This window comes from Trachymyrmex septentrionalis, unplaced genomic scaffold (genome assembly GCF_001594115.1).
Source record: "Trachymyrmex septentrionalis isolate Tsep2-gDNA-1 unplaced genomic scaffold, Tsep1.0 scaffold135, whole genome shotgun sequence".
Lineage (NCBI taxonomy): Eukaryota > Metazoa > Arthropoda > Insecta > Hymenoptera > Formicidae > Trachymyrmex > Trachymyrmex septentrionalis.
In genome coordinates this window covers 35731-56162 of record NW_017304492.1, presented here as the reverse complement: position 1 = coordinate 56162, position 20432 = coordinate 35731, and the positions used below count along the sequence as shown (strand labels likewise).

The 20432-nt window shown below is 32.4% G+C and overlaps 1 protein-coding gene across 1 annotated transcript in view; it reads right to left on the bottom strand.

Moving 5' to 3' along the window:
- Window positions 1-20432, bottom strand: part of LOC108757265 — a 105553-nt gene that overhangs the window by 49926 nt on the left and 35195 nt on the right. Inside the window, exon 3 of the mRNA XM_018501731.1 lies at window positions 6390-6586. Coding sequence (XP_018357233.1) covers window positions 6390-6586 — 197 coding nt within the window. The remainder of the gene's footprint in view (window positions 1-6389; window positions 6587-20432) is intronic.

Sequence of the window (20432 nt, the reverse complement as noted above, 5' to 3'; positions counted from 1 at the left end):
AAAAAAACACATTTTTTGCTTTTCATTGTAAAAGCCATTTAATATGGTTCAAGGAGATTTGTGTACATTATTTGTTGAATATGATATCTCTTAAATGATCGCCTTGAGCCTGCATGGCGAGTAGTGCCCGTTTTGCAGCGTTTTCCATCGTTTTGAACAATGTTTCGGCCGATATGGCGGCTATTTCCTGTCGGATGTTGGTCTTAAGTTCGTCTAGGGTCCTTGGCTTGTTGACATAAACCTTTGATTTCAAATAGCCCCACAGAAAGAAGTCTGGAGCCGTTAAATCTGGTGAACGCGGTGGCCATTCAAAATCACCATTTTTTGACATCAAACGTCCAGGGAACAATTGTTTCAAAAAATTGATAGTGGCTCGAGCTGTGTGTGGTGGAGCGCCATCTTGTTGAAACCAGAAGTGCTCCATGCCATTATCATGAACAATTGGCATCAAAAAATCATCCTTTATTTATTTTTCTCCATGCACGTTGAGTTTTAACAATTGACTTGTTTTGTTGAATGTAAATTTCAACAATCTGAGAGCGTTCGCGTGGCGTGTACTATTCCATGGCACAAATTTCCTTCGACTGACGCTTCAAACGCGCTACGTCGTTACTCGATCTAACATCTCTGTCAAAAGTTACAGTGTTGCCACATCTTTCCGTCGAATATGGCCAACCCTGTATACTTAAATTGCTCTTATATTTCTATTTAAAGAAATAAAATAATTTTTATTTTTTACTTTAAACGCTCGACTGAAAACAAATATTTAATAGTTTTAATACTGGTATTAATCTGGAGACCGTAATGGCGCTAAGCATGGCGCGGGACACTGCTGTGGTTAGGTTAACCTGTCAAAATATGTGTGCGCATGTGCAAACGTGGTTACGCAGTGTAATACCTGGCACATGCGTATAGAAATTGGACCCACTTTTTCAAAAGAGTTAATAGTCTAGTAGTATATATAGAAGTCTAATAAATTTTATTTATTATAGTAACCTGTCAAGCATTGTTTGGGATTAACTTTATTTACTGCAACAGTTTCATTCATATTGCTGTCAGATTGCTAGCAAATTCGTTTTATGTGGAAATAATTTTCATCATACTGCAGTGATTGTCTTAATCTATAAAAGCAGAAGAGAGAAATTGTTTCCTTCCAGTTGCGCACAATCGTTTATGATATACATTGCCGCCAATATCATAAGCAAAATCGGAAACTAAATTCCTTAAAAAAATAGCAACTCAAGCGATGCAATTTTTATCAAATTAATAGCAATTTGCTGGAAACTTGTTATCTAGGTAGTCGTATTCACATTTGTCAAAAATTATTTTTATCATAGCTTTTGTTGTTATCATTATTTGGAAGTAATTTTTCTTTAACACAATGTTAACGCAACTTAGCACAATTTAAAAAATTGGAAAAAAAATGCAAAGTGAAGCTGACAAAAAAATCTTTTTTTTTTTTAATTTTTTTACGTTATTTTTCAAATTATGATATTAATAAATTAATAAAAGTACAAGATTCTCTCAGTATAAAATAATAACAAATAGAGAATTTAAAAAACAAATGAGAGTCAAGATAGAAAAGTTTTATATAAAAATTTAACCAAAGTTGCCACACAAAATAAATTTTTAAATTCCCTGACTTTTCCAGGTTTTCCAGATAAAAATGGAAAAAATTTTTCAATATAAAATATATAAATTTTAACACATTTAAAGTCAAGAGTTGTAGGAAAACTAGCCTATATTATCAAAAACAACGCAAAAAAGGCTTAATAGCCATACTAAAATTTTAGGTGCAAATTCAAGCCAACAAAAAATAAATTAATATTAGAAAAAAGAATGCAGTTACGAAAAAGAGCGATCAAATAAAAATACTGAATAAAATATAAATTTTAATTATTCTATTAAAATTATAAAATCGTTTATAATAATTTTAATTATTTTATTTTATAAAATCATTTAAAGTGTACAAGTTTTGTATGTATTTCATTATAAACGTCAGATATATAATATTAAAAAATTATAACAATTATCTGAAATAGAAGCAATTTAAGAAAATTGTGAGCAAATTTCAAAATTCCCTTTTTTACATTTTCCTCTGACTTTTCTCGGTTTTCCAGGTCTGTGGCAACCCTGCTAATATATTACTTACGACCATATAATTATACATTTGTATAAAATTAAAAATTTGTATATGTTCTTACGGATGAATAACTAATGATATCAGTTCACATAACATGTTTCGGCTGCAGAATTAAGCCTTGCTCAGATGTTTAATAGTTATAATATAAAACACACGAAAATGTAGTAAAGTCAGTATCCATTGGTTTTGCCGAAAAATGTTGAAAATTCCAAATGAATAATTTCCAAGGCATAACAAAAATTGCTCACAGACAGCTGTTCGATCATATGAAGAACACAGCTGGTGATTCTAAGCACGTAATGATATTATAACAATGGTAAATTCATTTAAGCAATAATTATTCTCTCGATACAACTTACGATATTAATATTCGGGCACAATGTAACTTAAACCTAATACAATTCTCAAAATATGTTAATTCTAAAAGTGAGGGGACTAACTTTATATAGGCCATATACTTTGTGATTTCTGTGGATTCCGTCCGCCCCATCCCTCTCTTCCCCTCCTCCTCTCCCTCTCCTCCTCTCTCTCTCCTCCTCTCTCCCACCCTCCCTCTTTCCCTTCCCCCTCTCTCATCCTTGAAAAGCACGCATATTGAGTTCAAAGGATATAACAGAATAAGCATATAAAATCTACCCCTGCACCAATTGAGCTCAAATTGATATCAGTAGTTGACTCATGAGATGTAAAACTTCCCCAAAAATTAATTTTGAAATTGCATTCTTGTAGAAGAACAGCGAAATAAAAAAAATAGATTTTTTCGCAAAAATGGCCGGATCGATTCTAATAAAAAAAAAATATACATTGTAGACGAACTTCAACAAAATTGTTTGTGACGAAATGTTTTGTGAGAAATAAAAAAACCGCTAAAAAATTTTTGAATTTTTTATGAATTTTTTTTTATGATATGTCCTAATGATCACCTTTATATTTTTACGAAAACATTTCGGGATTCTCTACTTAAACATATAATTTTTTCAAATTGATCGAAATGATAGAACAATTAAAAATAACAATCATTCGTGTAACATCGCACTATGTCGCGCCGGTTGGACGCCCGCGGTTGCGGCGCGTTGCGACGCATGGTGGTCGTTGCCGTGGAACTTACATACTAACCATTATATCGATATTTGCCCGATCAACAACTGTTATAAGTTTTGAAATATTCGTCGTTGTTTCAACCTTACCCCTATTTTAATTTACCTAGATCTTTCCTGCTAAAGTCAAATTGAGATAGCATGGTAAAAGAAAGTTGAAATATTTGATACAAAAAGTGACATCCAAATTCAGATATAGTGAAATATATTCAATTTCATCAATTTCCTAATAAATTCATTTATCAATAGCAGTAATCCAGTTTTGTAAACCGTAACTAGTATATTGGTATGTTTCATACTTATAATTTTTATGTAATAATATATATATAATAACATCTAAAATCTTAACATTGAATTTAATCTCAGCTTTAATACAGAGATGTCTATTCCAAGTAAGAGGAATAAAAAATGCAAAAACTGTAACATATTTTTGAAGAAAGCTATTAGCAGAAAGAAAATTATAAATACTCTTGAGAAGCCAAAAAAATATGAATTATGTCAAGATTATTTATAATTTTCTTTCTGCCAATAGCTTTCTTCAAAAATATGTTATAATTTTTACATTTTTCATTCATCTCACTTGAAAATATCTCTGTATTAAAGCCGAAATTAAATTCCATGTTAAGATGTTAGTATTATTACATAAAACTTATAATTATGAGACGTACCAATATATTACTGGTTACAGCTTACAAAACTGGATTATTGCTACTAATAAATAAATTCATTAGAAAATTGATGAAATTGAATATATTCACTATATCTGAATTATATCTGAATTTAAATGTCACCTTTTGTATCAAATATTTCACCCTTCTTTTACTATGCTATCTCAATTCGGCTTTAGTAGGAAAGACTTAAGTAAATTAAAATACAGGTGAGTCGAAACATCGACGAATATTACGAAATACTATAACAGTTGATGATCGGGCAAATATCGATATAATAGTAGTTCCACGGCAACGACCGCCATGCACTGCAGCGTGTCACAACCGCGATCGTCCAACCGGCGCGACGTAGCGAGGCGTTATACGAATGATTGTTATTTTTAATTATGTTCCATCACTTCGATCGATTTGAAAAAATTATATGTTAAAGTAGAAAATTCCGAAATGTTTTCACGAAAATACGAAATCACTAAAATATATCACCAAAAAAATTCATAAACAAATTTTTTCACTGATTTTCTATTCGTCACAAAAATCACAAAAAATTTTTGAAGTTACCTCTTCAATGTCTACAACGTATATTTTTTTAATTAAAATTGGTCCGGCCATTTTCGAAAAAAATCACTTTTTTTATTTCGCTTTCCCCCTCCATAACTCCCACAAAAATGCAATTTCAAGATTAATTTTTGAAGAAGTTTTACATCTCATGGGTGCCAACTACCGACATTAATTTGAGCTCAATTGGTGCAGGGACAGATTTCACATGCTTATTCCGTTATACCCTTTCTCTCTATCACAACGACATGTACCTAAAATGCATGAGTATGTCAACGTACAATATGAAAATGGCTGCGTTCAAGAGAGAAAGCAGCTTTGCAACTGTTATAAAATTCTTCAATACAATTTTGGTTCCTTATGGATCTACATATATAAACCAATTATAGAAAAATCTTACAACAGTTGCAAAGATGCTTTTTGTGCTAAACGCAGCCAATGTGATCACAGCGTATTCTCTCATCACAGTATTGTGTGGCTGTGACAGATTTCCTAACTTGAATTGTAAACTTTAACGATTAATATCTCGGCTCACAGGACAAGGCGGTAGTTTTGTTATCAGATTCAATCGTTTCATGTTTCAAAAACACGTCAAATGAGTTTAATTTTATCAATAAAATCATGAAGTAATCAAGAAAACTTCGCTGAAAAATCTTAATTAATAGACTTTACGCAAAGTAAGGTATATCATGCATTAAAAGAGAAGTCCGTATGTTAATAATAAACTTTTATTCGTTTTTTTATCACAATGCAATTTAATATTTAACTTTTCAGTGTTTCTTTTTAATTAGAAATTATATTAATATGACGAGCGAGGGACGGATTCGATTCCTTGATATAACAGATTTTTTTAATCTTACACACACGTACTAATCTTAAACATTTAATAACTTCTTGTAATATAACCGAGTGAGATTTTTTTCTACTAAATTATTTGTTTCACAAAAAAAAAACGCATCGATTGATATGTATTAGTATATATATTTTTTATCAATAATTACCGATAATATTTCTCGCGTATATGTATATACAAGCATATAAAGCATATATGCCCTCGTTTAATTCCTCCACGTTTCTTATACTCATTGAGTATACATAAAACTTGATCAGCTTAGCCGTTATTAAGATTCGATAATCTCGATCCCTCGCAACTCGTCGGCTTGCGTAATAAAGGAATCTTCAATACGGCTAGTCTCATCCTACAATGTCGTTGCGAGTGTCTCAGCATCGAGCCACTACCATGTTTTCAAATATTTAAACCATGTCTTCAAATATTTAAACTTCTATATGAATGTACTCGCATGAATCATGCGTCTAATATAATAGTATAATACACAATAATAATTATTCAAGATGTATATGTCACATCTCAAAGCATTATATATCTTACAATATTTCTGGAGTTCTTGAATATCCTCTGAACTTCGTCTAAAATATCCGTAGGATAACATTGAGGCGGACATTAGTGTATCTGCTGGATGCCCACCAGATGTCCGAGATTATCCCCGATGAGATTAATGCGAAATCTCAAAATGATATTTCTAGGATATCCCTTGAATAAAGTGTGCTGCGTGGGTTTTTTGCAACTGTCAGAGGGCATCAATATAAAAATTAGGCCAAGTTGCAATTAAATCCGATCACTGTATTAGGGTAAGATTACCAAACTGTGAATGGTTTATGAGATTTTATGTTTTATATATTAAAATCAATTAAGAGAAATAATTCTATTTTCAGTCAAAGCAGATCTTAGTGCTTAAATATTTCAATGTAAATCTATATACATATCCAATTCTGTAAACAAAAATGCACAAAGCACAGATCAAAATATCAATATTTTATATTAGAATTTTTATATAAAACATTATGTATTTTACAACCACCAACTTTTCAAGAATTTTTAAAAATATAACAAAGAATGTTACATACCCTTGATATTTCTACAGGATGTTCTTCTTGTATCATATCCAATGCTGGGCTATTGCTGGGAGAGTAACTCACAGGAGTAGTTGCAGGTGATCTATGATGCCTAAGTGGACTCAAATCTAAAGGTGTGGCCGGTGGTTGTGCCGGTGTACCGTGTACGATACTACCCTGTACTGATGTCGTAGTTAAACCACTGAGACCTATAAATAATTATAAATAAAAATTATTATGAGATATTAAATTTGAATTGCTTTTCTCAAAAAATTTTTCTCGATTTGTTATATGGAGTGTACATGATCCCCCCCCCCCCTAACACAATAGGTGTAGTAAGCCATAAAGCTTCAAAAATTGATTAATTAGTCGATTATTCTTCTCGGATTTAACTGTAATTGATCCATTTCTTAAAGCTTATGTTTGCAGCCTTAATCTTGCTTCTTATAAGACATGAATTGGTTATCAGAACACACAAGTATTATGTACAAACTTAGTTTATAGATAATTCATAAATTAATAAAAAATTTTCTAACAATAAAAAGACCAGACACCAGAAATGACAATTAATACAAATCCGGTCTACTCGAAGTGCTACTAGTCAATATTACTGCGCTATATGATTGAAATATAATATTGAATAGAATATTGAAAACATTTTCATCCGAAATATATTTATATTACTGAAGAGGATCTTAAACTATATACTAATATTTGTATCAGATAATAAGAAGTTCTTATTTGTAACAATAACTTGCGTCGGCTCTCAAGAAGAGATTTGGAATATAAAAAAATTTGAAACTTATGGTATGTGAAGTGTATAACCCAAACATTACTTTGACCAAGCAATATACACTTCTCAGCCATTGTCGAGAAAATCGACTTTGAAAAATTCCAAGCAAAATATATACACTAAACATTGAGCAAGTTTCTGATTACATTCGAAAATATGGGGTGAGTTTTTTAACCAAAGACTGCAAAATATCTAGAAAAGTAAGCATTGTATGAATAAAATATAACAAAACCCAAATAAACCCTCAATATTTTTGAGGGAACAATTCTATCCTGCAAAAGTTAGCTGCCTCCCGATTCCCCCCGAGAGTGGAGCTGAGGGTAACTTTAAAATCTTAAATGGAAACCTATTTTTTATTGCAGATTCTACGTCTAAAAACACGTCAATTTTATCTAAACCTTTTTTTTCGATCCCTGATAGATGGCGCTACATTCGGCAAAAATTAGTTAACCTTCGTTTTCTTCAAGGGGAATTCTCATATTTTATTGCATAATGATGCTACGTTAAAGAAAGCAACTTTTGTCTAAAATATGTTTTAATTATCGTAAATGTCTACAATAAATTTTTATCCGTTCTCTAACTTTACCTAGGATTAACGACGTAAACGTGACGGAAATTATAATCCCTTCGGAGTGCTTGTTTATCGTGAGTCTCTTTGCCTCTCACATTCGGGGTACTTGTTTATTGTGAAAGGAATGGACTTGATTTTAAAATTTAAACCTCACTTGTAGATTGTGATGCGACTGGGATCGAGGGTGTCGTTGTAGACACCGCCGTGGTAGATGATTGCTGCGCAAGCTGCTCTCTGCGGCGTAATTTGAAGCATTTGTCCTTCTCGTGGCCTGGGCTTTTACAGTAAATACGATTCTTCCTTCTCGAGCTGCTTTGAACTGACTCCTGCTTTATTTCCAGACTTGTGGACTGCGTCCTTTGGTTTAGTTGATTTGGTATCACCTCCGGTGCGCTTATCGTGCTCGACTGAGACTGAGGCAATTTGCATGCAGGAATGCATCTAAATTTAGTGATGCTGCTATTTCTCTGAGAGATCTACTACCTATTCCACTAATTAAGAGATGCAACTCTCTTGAGATAGACTGAGATTGTGCATGAGCGTAAATTTATCCATTGCGTATTTTAAGAACGATTCTTTAAAGGAATTCCATTTTCTTCCTTCAATTTTTTGCAAAGTTACGTGATACAAGATTTTTCTTATAAATCTTTTCAAAATAGTTTCTCTGAAATCCAGATTCTATCATGGTTCCGGATCCATACCACTTCTTAGCTATGTTCATTAACCTTGAAGAAGCTGCTAAGAGCGTTACGTCGGCTGGAACTTTGTGTAGTCGGGCTATCTGATCGACCTGTTGAACTCAGAGTTGGACGTTTTCCGATTCTTTGTCTCCAAATTCGGGTATCTGCGAGGTGAGCAATGAGCAATTGCGTGTAAAGAAGACATCGACAAGAGAGAACTTCGTTATAACGGTTGCAAGGAGCTATGGCTACGAGGGATCGACTCCTGCACCGATAAGGACTGCTTCAATTGCGTCAGCTAAGGTGTCACGTTTCTTGCCGTGAGGGCTAGAAGCATTTCCTGAAGCACTGCCTGCTGCGCTTGTTGGCTCTCCAAGATCTGTTGCTGCATCTGCTGCAATAGAATTGGCTGCAATTGGCTATCGCAGTGATTAACAAAGCCACATCAGATGAAACTTGCCATGCCTGCCCTGGAACTGACGAAAGGCTGGGCGGAGTAGGCGAGATTCTTTGTGATGTTTTCTACAAACCTGCTGCTTTTGCAGAGCGCGTCTGAACATTCTCCTACTCTATGAAGTTTAATATGTCTTCTGTATTATCTTAATTTATGACAATTTTCAGTAAAAAATATATTGAATAAAATATATTGAAAATATATTAAACCTCCTTTTGTAATTACTCCATCGTCATTTCTTTTAACTGAGCTCTATCTATTTTTATAACTTAAGAAGAAGAGTTCTGTTGAGATACTCAAAGTGAGAGAGAGACGTGCTCCGCTATTCGCGTGTCAATGTGATGGACGGAACGAATGATGGCATGGCAAAATTTTCCACTCGCGAAACTCGCGTCGCATATTTGAACAACAAATTCTCCTGTTTAAGGAAAGTCAGGAAATATTCGAGGAAATAAATTCCAAGAAATATTTGTGGAGGACAGATGTATTCTCTGGAAGAGTATAAAAAGAAAGTTGTTGTATTCCACTGGAAATGTAAGAAGGAAAGTGGATGTATTCTAGCCCACTGGAAATGTAAGAAAGAAAGTGGATGTAAAAAAAAGTTGTTGTATTCCACTTCTGAGCTGAAAGGAATGGACTTGATTTTAAAATTTAAATCTCACTTGTAGATTGTGAGATTTTAATATTCTTTAGGAATATAAATCAGGAAAATTGTCAGGATGTCTTTACTTAATAAACAGTCACGTTTTCGAAAAACACGAACACTGACTTTATTTTAATCGAATAGAAACCCAATCGAATATCACAGATTATCGGATTTACAAACGTTAAAGCGCAATATGCAGAAAAGGAAAACTAGTAACGGCGTTCTCTAGAAATATCCGATGTATCTCCCTCAGAAAATCGAGAACAACTCGTGCCGTGCTTATGGTCATGTTTCGGCGATTTTATTGCCGACGCCTCATGCGTCGCGTGCATGAGCGTGAGGTGTCACTGCGTGCTTTGTTTCCGCTTGAAGTAACACTACAGATTGTCAAATGTCGAGAGCTCTCGGAGCAAAGAAAGATATGCGGATTCTATTAATTTTCTTACAATTGTGAGTCCCTTTGCCTCTCATATTCGGGATACTTGTTTTCAATGAATTCTCTTGCCTTTTACCATTCAATTCAATAAGTGCTCAAACTGATGACCTTTAATTTCGATGCATTTATTGATCCGCACTTTTGTATTGTATTGTTACGTCGTTAATCCTGGATAAAACTAAAAACGGATAAAAAAATTCTCGAGACATTTACGATAATTCGAAAAACATGTTTCAGACAAAATTTGCTTTCTTCAAGGTAAGATCATTGTGCAATAAAACATGGGGATTCCCCTCGAAGAAGACAAAGGTTAACCAATTTTCGCCGAATGCAGCGCCATCTATTAGGAATCGAAACGAAAAACAAAGGTTTATACAAAATTGGCGTGTTTTTGAACGTAGAATCCGAATCTGCAATAAAAAGTAAGAGTTCCCATTTAAGATTTCAAAGTTACCCCCAGCCCTACTCCCAGGGAGGAGCGGAAGGCGGCTAACTTTTGCGGGATAGAATTGCTCCCTTAAAAATATCGAGTTTATTTGGAACATTTTTTCATACATTGCTTATTTTTCCAGATATTATATTTTGCAGTCTCTAGTTAAAACTCACCCATAAAAATGTTAAGTTAAATTATAAAATGGAATTAACGTAACGAGAGCACACAAAAAAAAACCCCAACACAAAAAAAAACATGTTTAATGTTTGCCCGACCTCGTATTGAATGTTATTTATCACATGTTTCTATTACGTTGTAAGTGAAATGTGTGTTTTTCATAAAAGATTTATATTGAATATCCGGTGATTACTATAAATTTAATTGATTTTACATAGAAATAACAAATATTAAAATAAAAAGGAGGGGGGAGGGCCAGCAGACTCGAACCAGCGATCCAACGGTTACTAGAGATCCTATAATCAGAGTTTGGCAAATGTGGACCAAAAATGGCGGATAGAGAGATAACGAATATTGTTTTCTCATATGAACACATGCGCAAAAAGTGTTAGAATACGTGACAGACAAAACGTGACAACAATATTTGAAGAAATTAATTGAGTTGATCAATTGGCCGAAGTGTGCAATTGTAATTTGTTAATTTTCTCTTTGTCCGAAATCTCGAAATGATTTCTAACCTCTTTAACACAGGTTTTACTCATCTTGCTATCTATCTCTTTCTTCTTTTCTTCGCACTCGTTTTCCAACAATGTACGAAGCTATCCAAAGAATAGTGGACTAAGGTGGAGAACTAATCAGAAGTTGTGTCCGCTTTCGCCAAATTCTGATTATAAGATCTTTAGCAGTTATTAGACAAGAGCGCTAACCGTTGCACCATGGGACTCATTCAAACTTGCTCAACGTTCAGTATACATATTTTGCTCGGAATTTTTCAAAGACGATTTTCTCGACAATGACTGAATGAATGCTGGCTGAGAAGCGCATCTTACTGTTTGACCAAAGTAAAGTCTGGGTGATACGTACCATAAGTTTTAAATTTTTTTAAATTTCGAACGTCCGAGCTTCTTCTTGTCAGAGACTTTTTATCAAGTTTTTATTCATTATTGATTTATATCATTAGAACCTATACAATTTTGAGATATTTATACCGCTTATATGCATAAAAAATTTATTAGTCCTGATATGTTGTAATACTTTATTTCTTTCTTCTTTTTTCTGAAATATATTATATTATTCTGCCAAGTGATTAATTTAATGACTTCAAAATTTTTATGTTAATTTTTTTGAAAAAAAAAGAAATATCTGAAACTAAAGCTTAAGATTTTTAATATGGGTACAAAAAACATTTATTACAACAAATCGCATTTCAAAAGCCTGTTCTTATTTCTGGTCCTGCTTCTGTAAGGTAATTCTTATTAAAAACATTAATAAATTTGTGCTTATAAATTGTGTTTTATTTTCCTTTATGTATCAAAGGATTTACGGGTTATCGCCGTGTCATGATCCGTGTTAATGAATTGAACGATACGGTTTATGAAACGTTGGCATTAACAATTAATCGCGATAATCCGTAAATGGCGTATTTAGCATCTCTAAAAAAAAACACTCATAAAAAATATTTCCCTTTATGAAAAATAAAATATTTCAGCCCTTAGAAACGTGTGAAAAAAAATACGCTAGCGTCGCTAGCTGCATATTTCAAACGGACAACAAATCGCTATGTGAGCGGCACAATTATATACATATTTTTTAAGTTTTTATAAATAATTTCACACTGCTAATACCGAGTAATCATTAGGATTGTGTCAAAACTAAACAGCATAATTGCTTTATAACAAGTAGATCAAACAAAACAAATAAATTTTATTTCGTAGGAGAAACTTGTTAATTTTATTTAAATGTTGTATCTATAACCCAGATTATGAGTGTCAACATGAATACATTAATCATTGAAGAAAAGATATGTGTCATAAGTTTCTTCTGCAGAGGCAATAATCATACAAAACCATATTGTAGATTCCGTAGTAAATATGTATTTAAAAGTTTCAAGTAAAAATACACTTATGAGAGAAACGCAAAGTATAAAATTCTGATTTTATAAATCTTTGTATGATTTTAATAAAACTTTGTATACATATATAGATTATGTAAATAGATAAATATTAATAAATAAACAAATTCAAAGGACTCTTTCAAAACATAATAACAAAATTCAATCAAAGGGCGAAGTAAGAGTCAACCACATTTTTTAATTTTTACATAAAATTATATATTATATTAAACGCGATGAAACATCACGCCAAAAAATAAGACTATAAACTAATACATTACAAGTAACAAGTTTCGGCTACCAGTTTGAGCCCTCTTCAGACATTAGTACAATGAAAAGTAACAGAACAAATTCAATTGTCGCAAGTATTCGTATATTCCGAATAATCACAGTTCGGGTGAGTCTTGATCTCAAAACATAACTTCCGTATGGTTGAACAGTCAAAAATATTAAAATTGTCATTGTTGAAGTTCTAGTTAATAAAACGGATAAATTAAAAACAAAAAACGTTACGGACAAATACGTATAAAATAAAATAATATAAAATACCGAAATTCAAACAAAATCCATAAAAATTATTTCATAAAAACTCACCGGAAATCATGTGTAAGAAGTTTGAATTAATATGTCCAAAAAGAACTAAAAAACTTTTGAAATATGTACAGAGAGAAGGAACGTAGATATGTAAAACAGACATAATGTATCGATTATCATGTACGTTCAGTAGTGAGGATCAACACAGACTGAGAGAGGAGACGGGCTGTTCGTAACCGAAAGTCAAACTCTATTTATGATTGGAATATACGCTTTGTGGAGGCCATCGGTATCCGTCTGCAAATTGATACCATTCTTTTGTTTCCTGATGTTAATCATCTCTGAAACTAAACGTCTCCGATAGCTGGGCTCTTCATCTAAGATTTCGACCTCATCCCATTTAAATTCGTGGTCGAGTTGTCTCCTATGCTCCGTTATTACCGATCGTGCCGACGTGTTTAATGTGATTGCGATGTTCTGCAATCCTTGTCTTTAATTTTCTGCCTGTCTGTCCCACGTACGTAGCGTCACAATCATTGCAAGAAATTTTGTACACTACGTTGTTCTTCGATGTGTGTGGATGAACATCTTTGTGTACCTTAATGTATTTTTTGAGTTTGTTCGGACTACGGAAAGAAACCCTGATGTCGTTATTGTTGAACCGATTGAACTTTTCTGTGTGGCGCGGGATGAACGGAACCGTAAGCCAGGACACTGATTCCTTCGCTTCGTCCTTGTCATTCATACTGTTCTGTGTTATGTGTCTATTTCTATTCAAGTTTTTAATTCGTAGGTTGATTGTGTCAAATATAAATGATAATGGGTAGTCATTGTCTAATAAAATGTTAATGATAAGTGTCAAATTTTGTGTGTAAAATCGAAAGTCCGAAAGTAAAATTGTTCTGTCAACCAGCGAAAAAATCGTTCCTCTTTTTTGTGCAATGGGGTGGTTAGAATAAAAATTCAAAAACCTCCCTGAAAAGGTCGGCTTACGATACCAATCAACTCCAAACCCGTTTCCAATGATCGATATAGTCACATCCAGGAAATTAATTTCATCACCCCCAAATTCAGAAGTGAATTGTAATCGTGGATGGAACGAGTTAAATTGTTCTACTATTGAGTCAATTCTTGATGGTTCAACCGCAGTACAAATATCATCCACATATCTAAAATAAAATATTACGTCCAAGTTCAACGACATCAAGGACACCGTCTCAAGTCTCCTCATCACCAAGTCCGCTATTACAGGTGATAAGGGGGACCCCATAGGAGTGCCGTAACTCTGTTTATAAAAATTGTTGTTAAACGAAAAAAATGTGGAATCAAGAATGAACCTTATTGCCCCCACAAACTCCTCCCTAGGTAGAGGACAGTCTCCGGCAACATACATCCAATGTTCATTGATGCAGTCTATGGCTATATCCACCGGAACATTCGTGAACAGAGATTTTACGTCCAGTGAGATTAATTTATATTGGTCTGTAGTGTGTAATCTTTATACGAATATACGAATACTTGCGACAATTGAATTTGTTCTGTTACTTTTCATTGTACTAATGTCTGAAGAGGGCTCAAACTGGTAGCCGAAACTTGTTACTTGTAATGTATTAGTTTATAGTCTTATTTTTTGGCGTGATGTTTCATCGCGTTTAATATAATATATAATTTTATGTAAAAATTAAAAAATGTGGTTGACTCTTACTTCGCCCGTTGATTGAATTTTGTTATTAGATAAATATTAGTTAGTACAGAAAATTAGTTTTAAATAATGAAATTACTCTTTATAGGTAAAAGAATTTTTCAGAATAAACGATAGTGTCTCAGCGCTAAGACAAGCGCACTACCGTGCTCCTTTATGGAAGACCGCGAATTGCAGGGAATCAAGATTATTGGATCTCAATAATGGTTAAACCGATCAAGTCCTACGTACGCTCAATCAATAGTATCCACTCGAATTGTGTAATAAAAGTGCTTTTATTTTTTTTTTTCTATGTGCCTTATGAGGAAAGATATTTCGACGCAAAGTTCAGATCTGTCACTTTTTAAGATACATCATCGCTATGTTCGTCATCGACCAGTCAGAATGTACAATTGGATGTTTTGACGCGAGTACGCTAGTGGCACAAGAGGCGTTAGCGGTGTATGGTCAAGTGTATTCATTTTGAAAACACTGCCAATATCAAACGCAGCCATTTTGCACTTTCTAAGTTATAATATAACTTAATATTTAACAAAAGGAGATCGGAAGGAAACGAAATTATACACTGATATTTAACTAAGCTAAGAAATGATAATGAAAAAATGATCTTATGATTTATTTTTGAAAATTAAATCACTTTAAATGAGTGTACCATTACATAGTAGTTCAACACTCGGACCAGTAAGGCGCCGTATTTCAAAAAATGATCTATTCAACTGTGATATCCACTTGTTTATAACTTAATATTTAATAAAGAATGATAATGAAAAAGTGATTTATTCAACATTGATCTCTATTTGTTTATAGCATAATATTATATTTAACAAATAGAAATCAAATATCAATACATCTAGCAGTGGAAACTTACAGAAAGATCAGGCAACAAACACTTAAAGGAATAAGAGTATCAGGAATGCTGAGGTATATATGTAGTCTGGAAGAATCAATAACAGAAAGTAAGATCCGAATATACAAGACAACTGTCAGATCCATACTGACATACGAAGCCGAAATACGCGCAGAAACAAAGAGGATAAAACAACTTAGTCGCACTACAGAAATGCGGATCCTACAAACGATAACTGAAAGGACCAGGAGAGATAGAGTGAGAAATAAAGGAATAAGGAGTGTCAGACATCGTGAGGTTCATCAAGGACCGGAGAAAGGAACAATTATATAGAACAATTATTATCAGAAGGATGGACAACACACGTTTAATAAAGAGCAAGAAACCATAAACCGGTAGGCAATCGATTCCCCAGAAGGCCATAAAAAAAAGAGCCGAAAGTTAGAGATCATCAATAGAGAATCCTAAACATAACGCGTGAAGAAAAACAAGCAAAGCTTACAATAAAAGAAGAAGTTAAACGGAAACAAAATTATACGCTAGTATTTGTTAAGCTAGAAGATCATGGCAAAGCGATCTACTCGACTTCGATCTTCATTTGTTTATAATTTAATATTTAATAAAATCGGATGGAAACGAAATTACACGCTGGTATTTATTAACTAATAAGGGGCATCCCGGAGCTGATATCTTGAATTTAAATACCAAGTTTTTTGGTAACTCTACAGATAAAAAAAAATTCCGTATCCAGCGATATTTCCATATAGACCTTAGTTTTCGATTTTTTAAGTTGCGAAAATCAGCTGCGCTTTAGGTAGATAAGTCGTTTCATTAATGCATGATTTACAGTGGCAATAGCAATAGTGGATGAGGCTGTAAGAATAAGAAACTGGACAATCACAGTCGAATATGAGAAAAATAATCGATTGTGATCAATTTCTTACTCTGTCTCATCTACTATTATTACTGCCATTATAGACCACGCATAATATGTTTCGCAAGCAATACGTGTAGCACAAATGATTAGATGCTCACGTAGAAAATCAAAGAATGCGAGTTCAAAATCCATCGTATTGCTTGCAAATCATATTAATGGAACAGCTCATCTATGCCGTCCAAAGCGCAGCCGACTTTCAAAACTTAAAAACTCGAAAACTAAGGCCTATATGAAAAAATTATCGAACACAGAATTGTTTTTTTGACTTGTAGATCAAATGGCACCCAAATTCAAGGGTCTTAGTACTGATGTTTCCCCTTGTAAGCTTAAAAATAATAACGACAAAGTGATTTAATCTTTGATCTCCATTTATTTATAAGTTAATAAAAAGGGATAAAATAGAAACGGACATTATACGCTAGTATTTGTTATCTAAACTAGGAAATAATAATAACAATGCAATTTATTTGTCCTTAATCTTTATTTGTGTATAATTTAATTTTGTTTTATATAAAATAATGAATATAAAGAGAAAATTAAAATCGGATGGAAAATTATACGCTGGTATTTGTTAATTATTATTATTTCTCGGAAATGCAGGTGATCGTCGTCTTAATTTTTTCTTGACACTTTTACCGACTCAAGTAATTATATCTTTTTAATTTTCTTTTAAAAAGGAAATTAATTTTCTTTTCCTTATTATATAAAAATATCACAAAGAAAAAGGATCTATAAGGGCCAATTTTGACCTCCTTTAAATTTCATCCAAATACATGAAAATCTATTTTTTGAAATTAATTATATTTAATTTAAATAATTTTATTTTAAACGGAGCGATAGTATTACCATATTTCTCGAAAATTATATATTTTAAATATATCTGAACCCCTATTTTGTAACTGTCTTACAGGCCTACTGACAGTTGTCGGTATCATTGTGCAGATATTTTATATGGTGAAAAAGCTGCGCAACGACACCGATAACTGTCGATAGACGTGTAAAACAGTTACAGAATAGGATCCCTGATCTTTTATTGAAAAATCTTCTAAAAAATTATAATAGTCGTACAAGAAAACGATTTAAATCGTTCTGACAGGATGACAGAATTTTCTTAATTCTATTAAATGCCAATGCTCTTACATGTCAAAATTCAAACAATACGTGACAATAAATTCCAAAAAAATAGATCAATATTTGACTTTCTGTATAAACTATCAATACAAATTTATCTTTCTACAGAAAGTAAATAAAGTGCTACATGCTTGTAGACAAAAACTGTTATATCAAATTACCTATACCAACTTCTAACAGCTTTAATTTTTTTTCAGAAATCATGATTCCTTGAAAAATAATAATCGTCGTTTTGATATTTAACTTAACATTTTCATATTACAATTAAAAGATAATGGGAACAGTGGTGGAACGTTTTTACATCCAAATTGTAGAATTTATAATTATTTTAAATTGAAATTTAATAATTATTATACACAAAACAAACACACACGTGTTGTAAAAAATAGGTGTGATATAAACTTAGCTTTTTAAAAAATATACAAAAAAGGTATTAATAATATACATGCTTCTCAAATAAAATTTAAATTATACGTTGTGTATCTTTTTATTATTCCAACCCAAGTAAAAAAAATTTATCTTTTTCCTTCAAAAATATTCTTATAAAAGATCTTCTTATTCCTATCAAAGTAATGGTAGTTTTAATTCTCTATCGAAATTACACCTTTAAAGAAACTATTGTACCAAATTAAAAAGTAAAATACATATAATAGCTTTGTTATTTACTTATTTCTAATGATATATTTGTATAAAAGATTTGATACCAACAACTGGCGCCAAATTAAATCTCATATCAAATTAAGAGGATCTTCTGCTTTATAGGGAGTATAGTATATTTAAAAAAGTGAATTTTTTTTCATAAATCCATAGTACAACTCTTTGAGAGAACAGGCGCGTTTAAGTCGACAAAGCGGCTAAGTCTGATCGTCGAGCAATTAAATGAAAAACATGATTGGTTGGATTCACAAGTAAGAACCAATTATGTTCACTCGCTCGGCAAACATGCCTAGCAGCTTTGTTGTCTTGAACTCGCCCAATATATCTCTAAAATTTGAGAGCAAAATTCGAAGTCCTTCGGTATAAATTCAGCGCTTGTATATACAGGTGCACGGTATACACGAGCGCGCAAGTTATAATAATAAAATAATTTAACAAAAATTTTTTTATTATAGTTTTAACCTACTCTTGAAGCCATTCAATTTTCATTCTGGAAAATTTTTTCTGCCTCTTATAGTTCGATGATATTTGTTTCGAAAGAAAAAAACTGATTTTCAAGGGAGTGTTTTACTCCCTAAACCTCGACATAAGCAAAAAAATATGATAATGTGTTTGACGATTCCCAAAAAACAGAAACAACCTTTCCTCCCGAATCGCGAGCACCACTAACTTGTGTCTATATAAGCGCTGCAATAATCGCCAATTTGAATTCATTTTCCATTCCAGGCTTTGTGTTGATTCATTCTAACTCCAAACTTCGTACGGAATTTATTTCCGAGAATATCGTACTATGAAAATCAAGCAAGACCATGGAATATTTCTGAATAGAATCTTTGGAAAGTACACATATTCTTGAAGTTTTTTTTTTTTTCCTACACCTCTATCGGGCTGATCGCGCTTGTAGAAGCAGCGCATTCCTTTTCTTTCACACATCCTGCCTCATTGAATCCATTCTTGATTATTTTTCCAGTAATTACAAATTGTCGAGTCAATAAAATAAGTTCACATTCCATAGAATGACTGGTCAAGGTACTCGCTCCGCATTCAACAGGCCCCGAGGCCTTCTAGATCATCACGATGATCATTCCCGCGGATTATCTCCGTTTCAATCGAAAACTGGAGGATAATTCGCGTCCTATTCAAATACGGTGTTATAAACAAAAATGATACTCGACGCATTATTCACTCTTCTTTCAACCATCTTCTCTTCCCCTCTCCCATAGGTATAAGATAAAAAGGCTCGAAGAGCTGAGATTGTTCATAGATTTTCCTATTGGAGAAATATAATTTGTCTAAATTAATTGTTGCTTTTAATCTTTAGAACACAAATATTATAAATCAATTCAAACAAGTGCTCTACATTCCGATTAATTAAATAACCAATTATGCTCAGATAACATCATCTAAATTCATAAAAAATGATATTTAATCTCAAATATAATATTAAAAAGTACAAATGATTAATACCAATTCTTAAGGGAAGTTTTACAACTGTTCGAAATCGATTTGATTCTCCATGAAATATGTTGTAAAACATGAAAATCTAAGAGACATGTATTTTTTCATACGTGCGCTAGCTCATGTTTAAGAGATAAAACACCCTTTTGAAAAAAAACCGGTATTTTTCTTTCGAGCCGAATATCGTAGAAAGTATAAAAGATAGAAAAAAAATTTTTAAACAAAAGTTGTACAGTTTCAAGAGTACTTTAAAGTTATAAAGAAAAACAAATTTATTTATTTATTTATTTATTTATATATAATAATATACCCCCATCACCCGTAATTTTCTTAAATTTTCAATTCTTTTTTTTAACAAATTAAAGATTATTTTTTTACAAATTCAGCCATGTGTGTAATAAAGTTACATTACGACATATCATTTTCGAAAATTAATTATTAACGCTTCCGTATATATCCATGCTCATACACGTGACGAATTCTTCAGACGTGAAATTTTCTAACAATTCAATGTAATTTTAAATGCAACAATTTTTTAAAAATTTATTTTTTAAAGATATCAATCTTATACAATAATTTTATTATAAAAGAATGGATTTGGAATAAAATTGTTTTTAATTTTTATTCATGGAAGAAATTAAATGTCAAAGAAATAATAATAGAGTTAATGTGTGCGTGTGCGTGTGTGTATATATTTTATATATGTAA